The sequence below is a fragment of the Aquarana catesbeiana genome, linkage group LG07 (assembly GCF_042186555.1).
Source record: "Aquarana catesbeiana isolate 2022-GZ linkage group LG07, ASM4218655v1, whole genome shotgun sequence".
In the NCBI taxonomy this organism is placed as follows: domain Eukaryota; kingdom Metazoa; phylum Chordata; class Amphibia; order Anura; family Ranidae; genus Aquarana; species Aquarana catesbeiana.
Genome location: NC_133330.1, coordinates 25,207,047 through 25,219,243, shown reverse-complemented (window position 1 = coordinate 25,219,243; position 12,197 = coordinate 25,207,047). Strand labels below are relative to the sequence as shown.

The window sequence follows — 12,197 nt, the reverse complement described above, 5'->3', positions numbered from 1 at the left end:
TCCTGTGTGAAAAGGGGGTGGGGGTGTCCTTCCCCTCCAATTAGCTCTCTGAGCTCTCCTCACTGAGCTCTGTAGAGTGTAACCTCAGCTCCCGCTTTCTGAAAGCTCAGACAAGCCATAGAAAATTCTGGACTTTGAACAGATGTAGGGGAGAGAGGGCTGTAGATAAACAGGCGCAACTCATGTAGTAGGATTGGTTTCATTTCTGTGTATCACCTAAGGGCAGGCACTTCACTTGCTATATGTAAGGGTTTACAACCACTTTAAAAACCATGTGCACTTACCCTTTTTTGATCCTTTTCCTGACCTAAAACGAAACTCATCCTTTCTCTACACAGATGCCTACTTGCATTGATCAGGCACGGCCTCTTGTGTTTGTTTACATTCAGTGCCACAAGTTTCACTGTGCTGGCCGTGCTTATGCATTAGTGCACCACAGACTTCTATGCCGCTGTGTCCCAAGGCCGTAGATGACCCCATAGAAGCCTGGAGGCCGTAATGTGCAGATGAAGCCAGGACTTGCATTGCTGGATGTAAACAAACATCGGAGGGCATGGCCAACGGATCAAGGGACGTAGACTGTGGTAAAGGACCGGTCAGGTTAGTGGAAATGGAAAAAGGGGAGACTGACGCTCCCTGACGTGTGGGGGTTTCCCAGGAAACTTCAGGGGGACCATTTCTCAGCAATACGGGCTGCACAGAAGGCAAGTTATGAACACTCTGCTTTCACATGTAGACCTTTTTGATGTCTTAACCCCTTCCCGCCTGCCACGGAGTCCCCTTTAAAGGTTCTTAAAGGGCATGGATACATTTCAGTTGCTCAAGTGCTCAGTTTCCCTTTAAATGTATGGAATTATTTTAGGATGGTGGGAAAGTGACCACGAGAGAATGACGGGTTACTATTTTTAGAAGCAGCTCCATTTTACATTTGGCAACCAGATACAAAAGGGGGGTGGGGTGGGGGGTCTGGGGACGACGACAATATGTAGCCGAGTCATTTTTAGAAACAGAATCATCGAGAAGCTGCATCCTTGCTAATCTCACAACCTTCTCAAGTAAACATTTACCATTTGCCAAGGGTGCTGCAGACTTTTCTGTGTAGCACAACACACAGATTACAACTCCCTGTCTACTACTAGAAGACTGAAAGGAGGCTGAATGCCCCGTCTCCTTCCTGCCACTTGACCATCATCAAATCTCTGCACTGATAAACACCCCCAATGCTCTCCTCTCTCTGTTGGACCGTCTCCCTCTCCCACCCATCAGCATACAAAGGAATCAATCCCATGGAAAGCCTGTTTTAATAGTAGCGCTAAAAGCAAAACTTTTTCTTTGAATAGAGTAAGAGAGGGTTATAATTTCTGTCAGTTTTTGCACCATCTGTGTCCCATTGGGGAGATTTCCCTTCACTTCCTGCCCCACAGACAACAGGAAGTGAGAGGAAATCCTTCCAAAGTAAGGGAATCCTTAGTTGCCACCAGAACTAGCATCCCCATTGGAAGATTTCCCCTCTAATCCTGTCCTGGGGAAAACCCGAAAACCTGAGATTTTATTTTACTTTCACTTTCAATGATTAAGGTGAACAGGACAAATAGAGGGTGAATCTCCTTAACGGCGGCACAGACAACAATAAAAACCTGACAAATGTGCTAATCCTTCTCCACTCTATCCAAAATTAAAAAAATGTTTTACCCTAAAGCGGAGTTCCACCCAAAAGTGGAACCTTATCTGCTTCCTCCCTCCCCCTCCGGTGCCACATTTTGACAGGTACCCTTCCCCACTTTGCAGCATCCCTCGGAAGTTCAGCCCCCTCCTCCACCTTCCTCTGCCGCCGAGCCAGTTAGAAAGTGCAGCACGCTTCGCTCATGCCCAGTAGGGAACCGGCAGTGAAGCCGAAAGGCTTCACTGCTGGTTTCCTTTACCAAGAATGCCGGCGGCGGCAGCACCAGAGAGCCGATCCAAAAATCGGTTAGGGTGCAGACATCGCGGGATCCCTGGACAGGTAAGCGTCCTAATATTAAAAGTCAACAGCTACAGTATTTGTAGTGGCTGACTTTTAATTTTTTTATGGGGGGGGGGGGGTGTAACTCCTTTAGGTTAGATTTAAAAAATTTGCAAGCCATCTGGCAACTCAATATAAGAAAAGACAGAACACGTAGTTACAATGGGAGAACTAGTAAGTGGACTATGAAATTTCAAATTTAAATTCAAACGAATTGTTGAGGGTGGATATTGGCAGACATTTGCCTGGAATTATTCTTTAAAGTGGAACTTTAATCAGAAAATGAAGTCCTGCTGGATGACTCCAGGCTGGCCCCTATTGCAGGTATAGCTATGTACAACATTAAAAATAAGTGCCTATACTGTTTAAAATCCAGTAACACGCCGTCTCACCCTGCTCTGCACATGCTCAGTTGCTCTCCATTTTTAGGCACTGACAAGTTTGTAGAGGCCGATCTGCTGACAGCCTTAATGACTTCAATACCGGGCACTTTCACCCCCTTCCTGCCCAGGTAAATTTTCAGCTTTCAGCGCTGTCGCATTTTGAATGACAATTGCGTGGTCAAGCTACACTGTATCTATATGAAATATATTTATAATTTTCCCACAAATAGAGCTTTCTTTTGGTATTTCATCACCACTGGGTTTCTTTTCTTTTTGCTAAACAAATAGAAAAAAAGACCGAAAATATTGAAAAAAATAAAAATTAAAAAAATAAAGAAAAACAAAAAAACAAAAACAAAAAAAAAAAAAAACGTTTTCTTCGTTTCTATACAATTTTGTAAATACCGTATTTATCGGCATATAACACGCACTTTTTTCCCCTGAAAATCAGGGGAAAATCGTGGGTGCGTGTTATAGGCCGATCCCCCCCCAATTGTGTGTGATCGGAGCGATCGCGGCAATTGCCGCGATCACCGCCGACATACACAGCCGTGTGGAAATTCAAATACGGCGCCGAGACTGCAGGGACTCGGCGGAGTGGAGCTACACATAGGGCGGGACTGTAGGCGGGACTGTAAGCGGCGCCGAGAAAACCCGAGGACTCTCGGCTATGTGTATCAGCGCTCCGCTGAGTCCCTGCTGTCTCGGCGCCATATTTAAATTTACACAGGGCTGTGTATGACGGCAGGGATCGCGGCGATCCCACAAAGCTGCACGGGGGCAAGGCTGCACGGGGGGGCAAGGCTGCACGGGGGCAAGGCTGCACGGGGGCAAGGCTGCACTGGGGCAAGGCTGCACTGGGGCAAGGCTGCACTGGGGCAAGGCTGCACTGGGGCAAGGCTGCACTGGGGCAAGGCTGCACTGGGGCAAGGCTGCACTGGGGCAAGGCTGCACTGACATTGCTGCACTGACAAGGCTGCACTGACAAGGCTGCAATGGACACTGGGGCAAGGCTGCACTGACAAGGCTGCACTGGACACTGGGCAAGGCTGCACTGACACTGACAAGGCTGCAGATGGACACCGATAACGCTGCATTGATGGGCATTTTAATGTAAGTTTTTCTTCCTTAAACTTTACTCCTAAAAGTTTTTTTCCTTAAAATTCCCTCCTTAACTTGGGTGCGTGTTATACGCCGGCGCGTGTTATACGCCGATAAATACGGTAAGTAAGCTTTCTCCTTCACTGAAGAACACTGATGAGGCTGCACTAATGGGCACTGATGAGTAGCCACTGACAGGCATTAATGATGGGCACCAGTTGGCATCCTGGTGGGCACGGGTTGGCATCAATGGTCTGATTATTAGCGCAGACCACCCCACCCTACGGACTAAGACTGGGATGTCATTAAAGTTCATGTGTGTGTAAAGGCAGGTGTCACAATACTTTTGCTAATATGGTGAATGTTCATTGCTAAAGGACATTTTTGTTATCAAGTTGTTACGGGTAAAGTTCTGCTTTAACCGAATCCTGACCAGCCATTGTGCAGCTGGATGGCGTACCCTTTCTTCTAACAGGACATTTAAAAATGTTCTTGTTTGTAATGCTGTCTTCACAATCACAATGTCTGTGATCACTCAGAGCAAATCTCAGGCCAAATGCAAACAGAGCCAGTCAGAGTGGCTCTGCACCTTATGACTGCTGTGAACCAAATCGCATCAATCATAAGTTTAAACAGGACCAGTAGTGAAAACCCCGCTTAAAAGATGTTGACGACGAAAAGGCGTTTGACAGGGTGGACTGGGAGTTCCTGTTAAGAACCCTAGAAATAATAGGAATAGGCCCAAAGATGATAGGACGGATCAAAGCACTTTATAGAAAACCCAAGGCGGCCATTAAGATCAACGGAACCCTGTCGTCACCTTTCGAGATGAAGAGAGGGACAAGACAGGGATGCCCCCTGTCTCCCCTTCTCTTCGTGTTGGCCCTAGAACCCCTTCTTGCAACAATTAGAAATAACCCTGACATTGAAGGATTTAAGGTGGGAGAAGAGGAGCACAAATTGGCCGCTTATGCGGACGATGTGCTCTTCTATATAAGTAACCCCGGAAATACATTACCAAGATTGGTTAAAATATTAAAACAATATGGCGAAATAACTAATTTTAAGATCAATATGGGGAAATCGGAAATTCTAAAGATAAATGTGAGTAAAATAGGAGGAGGAAAAACTGAAGAGAGATTTCCAATTCCGCTGGAAAAAAGAGATCAAATATCTGGGAATAATGCTCGCGAACTCCCCGGAAAAGATATATAGAAAAAACTATATCCATCTCTTGGATGAAATAAAGAGGGAAGGGAAAAAACTCCAGACAAAACCTCTTTCATGGATGGGGCGTATTAACGCCATAAAAATGGTCCTCTTGCCTAAGATCACGTATAAATTCCAAATGTTACCTATTAAACTCCCACAGGAATATATTAGAAAACTGAAGTCAATAATCTCTAATATAATATGGAAAAACAAAAGATCAAGAATATCTCTTAAGACCCTAAAACAAGATAAAGACAAAGGGGGCCTTGCGGTACCGGATATCCTAAAATATTATAAAGCAATAATTTTATCAAGAGCAATAGAATGGGCTAGGGATAACCAAGAAAAAAGATAGGTGAATATAGAGAAATATTATAGTAAAACACGTTTAGGATCTATTATCTGGAACCCACCGAATCACAGAACGGTAGATGAGGAAACGCACTGTTTGACAAAAATAGTTTTAAAGACATGGGATGTAGTATATAAACAGTTAGATAAGATTTATAATTCTCCCCTGATAGAATTAAAGGAGAATGAGTATTTTGCACCAGGGAAAAGAGATATAGGTGGGAACTGGATAAAAAAAGATAAAGTACAGCTTAGAGAAATACTTAAAAAAGGGAAAATTGTCACAATTACTGAATTGAAACAAAACACTGACACATGGGTGATAGATGAATGGAGGTACATGCAATTAGACCGCTTCGTGAAAAATTTACCTCAACCGATAAGATACGGAGAAAATTTGACAGCATTAGAAAAATTATGTTGTTCGGAAAAAACAAAAAACACAATATCTAAGTTATATAAATTAATATTGAAAGAAGAAGAAGCAGAGGTACCCACATTCATCAAAAAATCAGAAAAGGAATTGGGAACACAAAAAGACACGAGCACGATTAATAAAATGTTATTTTTGGGCCATAGCTCAGCGGCGGATATAAAAACGGCCAAGATGAATTATAAATGTATGGCAAGGTGGTACGCAACGCCAGATAGGATAAGTAAATTCCAACAGGGGAAATCGGCAGAGTGTTGGCGGGGCTGTGGAGGGATGGGTACTATGGCTCACTTATGGTGGAATTGCCCGGTAATTAAAAAATATTGGAAAAAAATCTTGAGCTCGATAAAGGAGATTACAAAAATTGAGGTGAAGGAGGATCCGTGGGTGGTTCTCTTCCATGGCATAGAAGGGAGTGTGAAACAATATAAAACATCTCTGGTCCCACATCTTTTAAACACAGCAAAAAGATTAATCCCCAAAAATTGGTGGGGAAAAGAAAGTCCGGAGATGTGGGACTGGATAAATGCCATGGAGGAGACCCACACCATGGAGCAGTTTTCTTTGTACAAAGAGGAAAAGAGAGAAGTAGACAAATGGAAATGTTGGAAGGAGTTTAAAAAAACATGGAGTTATGCAGAAAAAAATCAGGATTCAACTACCTACCAAATAGATCATAGGCATTGCACAAGGGTTAGGGGGGAGGGAGACGGGAGGGAGACGGGAGGGAGACGGGAGGGAGACGGGAGGGAGACGGGAGGGAGACGGGAGGGAGACGGGAGGGAGACGGGAGGTTATATATATGGTTTCTTTTTTTTTACTTAGATATGTGAAACAGAGAGATTTATAAATAAAGATAAAATTTTAGAGAAGGGGAACTAAGGGCTGAGCCTCATTAGGTGAGGTTAGGTTTTATATAATTATTTTCCTTCCGTTGAAAACAAAATAGATACGCCACAGTGATGAAGAGATGAGAAGAGACATATGAGCGAGAAAGCTGAATTAGTCTCTCTAGGAATTTTCTGAAGTGGCAAAAAAAAAAAAAAAAAAAAAAAGATGTTGATGACTGAAGCAGTTCTGCCAGACGGGGGGGGGGGGGGACCAGCCTGCTAGACCGGTAAGGTGAATTTGTACTCTGAGGCCCCATTCACACTACATGTAGCGGAACGAGCGATTTTCTGTCGGGCAGCTCATTCACTTGAGGCTCCAGCTCCTTTTTGGGCAATAAACTTTATGCAGTAATTTTATATCCGAAAGTAAAAGGATTTTTTTTTTCCAATTTTTTCCCTTTTATACAGTAAAAAAGTTAAAACAGAAAGCATAATCTGTCTCAAAAATGTATTTTAGGTACACTGTATGACCGAGTAATTGTAAAACTATCACAGCATTGAAAACTGAAAAACGGCTAGGTAAGGAGTGGGTTTAGCATTCAGGTATCAAGGGGTGCAGCATGCCAGTATGGTGGTGGTCAACAAGAACCAAATAAAAAAAAAAAAAAAAAAATTGTTTACCAACACACAGGGGTAAACCTAGCTTTTACGCTCCCTGAGAAATGGGCCGGCATCAGTGGAAAATTCTTGCGTAATTATATGTTGGCACGCCAACCACAGGCACATGTTACCGTGCAGAAGCACAGATGCGAGAAAGACAGGGAGACGTGGACAGAGCAAAATCACCTTATTCAAAAAAGAAGGCAATATATACTTGTGAGCGAGTCAGATAGGGTCCCATTCCGTCCCCCCCTGGGTGCAGAGGATTTTGGCAACAGAACATATGTCCAATAGCAGAGACACAAGGAGCTCTTTAAAGAAAGTGAAGATGTAACACATAACAGTCCGGAAAGGAGTATAAATGTGTATGTATAGGATGGCTCTTTACATTTTTTTTTTTACATGACCGAGTTACTTAAAAGCTTCAAGTTTTACTAGATTAAAAACAACTTGAAATGAAAGCTTTGATTTTTGTTTCTTTTCTTTTTAATTGTTATACTTGCCTCCTGTTTGTAATGGTTTTGCACAGAGCAGCCCCGATCTATGCATTTAGGTGAAAAAACTGACAGTGACACCCCCCCCCCCGTTTTACTCACCTGAGCCAGTTTGTTCCCTCGGCGGAGACGCGCTTACCTTCTCTGCCCGGGGTTCTCGGCTCCTGATTGGATAGATTGATAGCAGCGCAGCCATTGGCTCCCGCTGCTGTCAGTCAAATCCAATGACTCGGGCGCCAGGGGGCGGGGCAGAATCCTGCATTCTGCGTCTATGGACGCAAATGCTGGACTCGAGAGCGCGCCCGCAAGGTAACCCCCCCGGGAGAGCGCTTCTCCTAGGGAGTTATACGATGTGGGGAGGAGCCGATAGCGCCTCCTGGGGACCCCAGAAAAGGACGATCGATGCCACTCTGTGCAAAACGAACTGAACAGTGGAGGGAAGTATGACTTTTTTTTTTTTTTTAAATAACAAATGAGCCTTTACAAATCACTAAGGTGTAAAAACCCTTTAGGCTTTTAGAACTACTGTATGGCTCAAATCGCATCGCATCCGCACCAAAATGGTGCAAGACCTTTTTTTTTTCTACTTAAATCATATCTCATGGGTGTTCACACCTATGCGATCCGATTCTGGCAACCGCACCACGCTTTGCGTACTGTTTCAGGGTTTCGTTAATCTAACATTAACACCCGCTGCAGATCATATGGAGAGCGTGCGACCGCAATGTGGTGCAGGAAACGCATAGGATTCGCTGCATTTCCCGTATTGCATCAGTGTGAACCAAGGCTTACTGACCAGAAGAAAAAAAAAAAAAAAAAAAAAACCACACACAAAACAGTGGACACCCCCTAATGGGGACTACAATTAAGCTTCACCCTTCCCCACCATGCCCAAAACTAATAGAAAAACAAAAGTTTTAGCTTATGTTAGGGCTGGGAGATTTTCTTAAAAAAAAAAAAAAAAAAAAAAAAAACAAACACATGATTCACGATTCGAATCGAGTTTTTTTTTTTTTTTTTTGGACACCGCGCCGGTCCTGAGGCGCTGCGGGCATGAGTTTTTAGGCGAGGCCGCTGCTTCAGCCTAGTCCGCAGCGTCTGGCCTCGCGGACTAGGCTGAGGCCTCACCTAAAGGCTCCTGCCCGCAGCTCCTCAGGACCGGCGCGGTGTCAGCGCCGGTCCTGTGGAGCTGCGGGCATGAGTTTTTAGGCGAGGCCGCTGCTTCAGCCTAGTCCGCAGCGTCTGGCCTCGCGGACTAGGCTGAGGCCTCACCTAAAGGCTCCTGCCCGCAGCTCCTCAGGACCGGCGCGGTGTCAGCGCCGGTCCTGTGGAGCTGCGGGCATGAGTTTTTAGGCGAGGCCGCTGCTTCAGCCTAGTCCGCAGCGTCTGGCCTCGCGGACTAGGCTGAGGCCTCACCTAAAGGCTCCTGCCCGCAGCTCCTCAGGACCGGCGCGGTGTCAGCGCCGGTCCTGTGGAGCTGCAGGCAGGAGTTTTTAGGCGAGGCCGCGGCTTCGGCCTAGTCCGCGGCGTCCGGCCAAAGCCGGGGACTAGGCCGAAGCCGCGGCCTCCTGTAAAAACTCATGCCCGCAGCATCTCAGGACCGGCGCGGTGAAAAAAAAAATCTAAAAAAAAATCGATTTGACCTCTCAACTCGATTCAAGATTTGAATCGATTTTTTCCCCAGCCCTAGCTTATGTTATATTTTTTTTTTTACTAAGGGGCAGTTTCAGGTTAGAATTAAGACCCCTATAACCGTCTTACCTTGTCCCCTGTAGCATTCTGAGTATCTCTGAGGGGACTTGCCGGTTTTACTAGCACTGAGCTATCCCCGGCTTGAGTCCGGTCAGGAACTTTGCCCGGCCCTTTACTTTTCACACACTTTGTAGAATTCTCTAGGCTGACAGTTCTGTGACTGCGAGGGCTGGCATCCCGTGCAGGGACTGCGGAGACGGGTTTATGGGGCGAGGCTTTTCTAATCTGTGGCCCGCTCGGGGCGGCTATGCTAGCTTCGCTTTTTCTTGTGACATGGCCCTTCCCTCTGGTGGGGACTTCCGCCGATTCCTGGCCTCGTTTGGCGCTCTTCTGCTCAGATTTATTTGTTTTTATCTCAGAGTTGCCAGTGGGTTGGGTCCGATTCTTTTCAGATGCAGATAATTTTGAAGGTACTTTTGCTTTGCGGTTTTCTTTTATTGTAGTTTGCTTCCCTTGCTCTTTAACCACATCTTTCTTCTTTTTCTAAAAAGTAAAGAACAGTAAGAAGATTTCAACATTCATTTTTAAAAACGTACACAGAACAGCCATAACATTATGACGGTCAGGTAAAGTGAAAAACATGGATTGTCTTCTTACAATGACACACTGAAGCTGTTGTAAAGGCATACCTACCTGCTCTGGGTAGTGGTAATGGGGGTGGGTAAAAACAGTGCCCCATTATTGGGATTCCTTGGGGGACGGACGGACAGTGCCCCATCATGGTTATTTTCGGGGGGGGGTTTGGGTAGTGCCCCATCATGGGTATTCCAGTGGGGAAAATAGTGACCCATCATGGGTATTCCGGGGGGGGGGGGGGGTATAGTGCCCCATTGTGGGTATTCCTGGGGGGGGGGGGGTATAGTGCCCCACCATGGGTATTCCTGGGGGGGGAGGGGGGGGAACAGTGCCCCATCATTGGTATTCCTGGAGGGGGAGGAAATAGTGCCTGCCCCATCATGGGTATTCCTAGGGGGGGGGGGATAATTCCCCATCATGGGTATTTCTGGGGGGGGGGGGGGGGGAATAATGCCCCATCATGGGTATTCCTGGAAAGGGGGGGTAGTGCCCCATCATTGGTATTCCTGGAGGGGGAGGAAATAGTGCCCGCCCCATCATGGGTATTCCTGGGGGGGGGGGGGGATAGTGCCCCATCATGGGTATTCCTAGAGAGGGGGGGATAATGCCCCATCATGGGTATTCTTGGAAGGGGGGAATAGTGCTCCATCATTGGTATTCCTAGAGGAGGGGGTGCATGGTGGTGGTGATTGTCCTTTGAGGCTGCAGGACCCCTGGCCCTTTGTCTGGACAGTGCCGATTGGTGAGTTATTTTTGTTTTCTTTTTGTGGAGGGTGCATGTGATCAGCACAGGGCCAATGCAGCCTCATAGGACATTCAGAGGAGAATGAAAACTCTTCCTACAAGCTTTAACCAGACACTAATATAAGTCACAAGACTGCTATATACTGCTGATGAGAAAAGGTATTTAGCAGTTTATATTTACTAAAATAATTGCATTTCCATGTTCTGTGTACTGTGGGAGACCAGATATAGTGAATGCAGCGTCCTGGGTTTAGTAACACTTGAAGGTAAGAAAAACCTCCAGTCTTTACAACCACTTTAAAAAGGTGACCATAACCTTCCAAACTTCTGTTCCCATCATTCAATCAAATTGGCAAAAAAAATATGCATCACTTACAAGCATTTCCAATATAAAATGTTTAAACTGTTGTGACTTCTCATTCTTTCATCAATGTCCTTTCCTCCCCCGGGATCCAGCCGCGGCCCACAAAACTACATTTCCAACGATTCTTGGAAAATTTACACGGAGCTGTGACTGGGCAGCTCACTAACCCACCCACAGAGCCACACAGCGCCGCCATTTACCTTCCAGGAAACACCGACCTTTGCATCGGCTGTCCATAAAGAAGTAAAAGATGTGAATGGACAGGAGCATCACAAAACAGATCCGCCCATCGCAGGCACAGAACGTCAGCGGTGCCCTGCAAAGACTATACAAGTGCGCCCACAAGACCGGTAAGACCAGGTGAAGGAGGTAAGATTGTGGATATTGTTCTAATGCTAGAGTGATCAAGCCCTGCGGATGCCACCTTGCAAGGTGATTTATTTAGGCACTGCTGCAGTTGTTCAGTTAAAGAGGAAGTAAACCCTTGTGGGTTTTACTTTCTCTTTATTTCGATGCAAAAGGTAAAGCATAGTCGCCCATTAAGTGTCACTTACCTGAAACCGAAGCCTGCTATGTCACTGCTGTCCCCACTAGCAGCGAGCGTCCATCTTCACCCCTCTTGCTTCCGTTGCCTCGAGTCAAGGCATGAACCCTATTAGAAATGGCACCACGTGTCCTTTCTAAAGTGCGCATGCGCCGTAGTCATCAGTGCTCTGCTTTTTTCTAAATATCTCCTAAACCATAGAGGTTTAGGAGATATTTCAAGCACCTACAGGTAAGCCTTAATATAGGCTTACCTGTAGGTAAAAGTGGTTGTACAGGGTTTACAACAACTTTAACAGTAGGGGATTTTGTTGCAATAAAAAAAAAAAAAAAAAAAGAAAAAAAACAAACAAGCAATAAAAAACTCTGACCGAAGTTTGACTTTTGAATGTAAACAGGCCCAGACATTACGTAATATTACCCCGACGAATCTCACCTGGAGGCTGGGCCACTTGTTCATAGGAATTTTCTTCTGCAGGATGACTTGCAGGAAATTCCCTTTCTCTTTATACTGAATCTTACTGCAGGATCCTTCGATCTCTTCATGGAAGTGACAATTCCACTGACTGCCCTCTGGAATACACAAACATTTCCTTAAATGGTTAGTTCATCTTTTACAGAAGGTCCACCCAAATCCCTGTTTTGTTGTGTCTCCTATGTCTTTGTTTGAGCAGGATTGCCTGAAGTTCAAAGAATAAGGAATCATCATTACCTGTGTCGCTGGTGTAGAGATATCTACCAACCTTGAGTTT

At 45.5% G+C, this 12,197-nt stretch overlaps 1 protein-coding gene across 1 annotated transcript in view; it reads right to left on the bottom strand.

The window, feature by feature from the left end:
- The window catches only part of USP19 (ubiquitin specific peptidase 19), a 176,648-nt gene that overhangs the window by 120,581 nt on the left and 43,870 nt on the right, over positions 1–12,197 (bottom strand). The window contains exons 4-5 of the mRNA XM_073591813.1: positions 11,882–12,018; positions 9,228–9,701 (exon numbers count right to left, since the gene is read on the bottom strand). Coding sequence (XP_073447914.1) covers positions 9,228–9,701; positions 11,882–12,018 — 611 coding nt within the window. The remainder of the gene's footprint in view (positions 1–9,227; positions 9,702–11,881; positions 12,019–12,197) is intronic.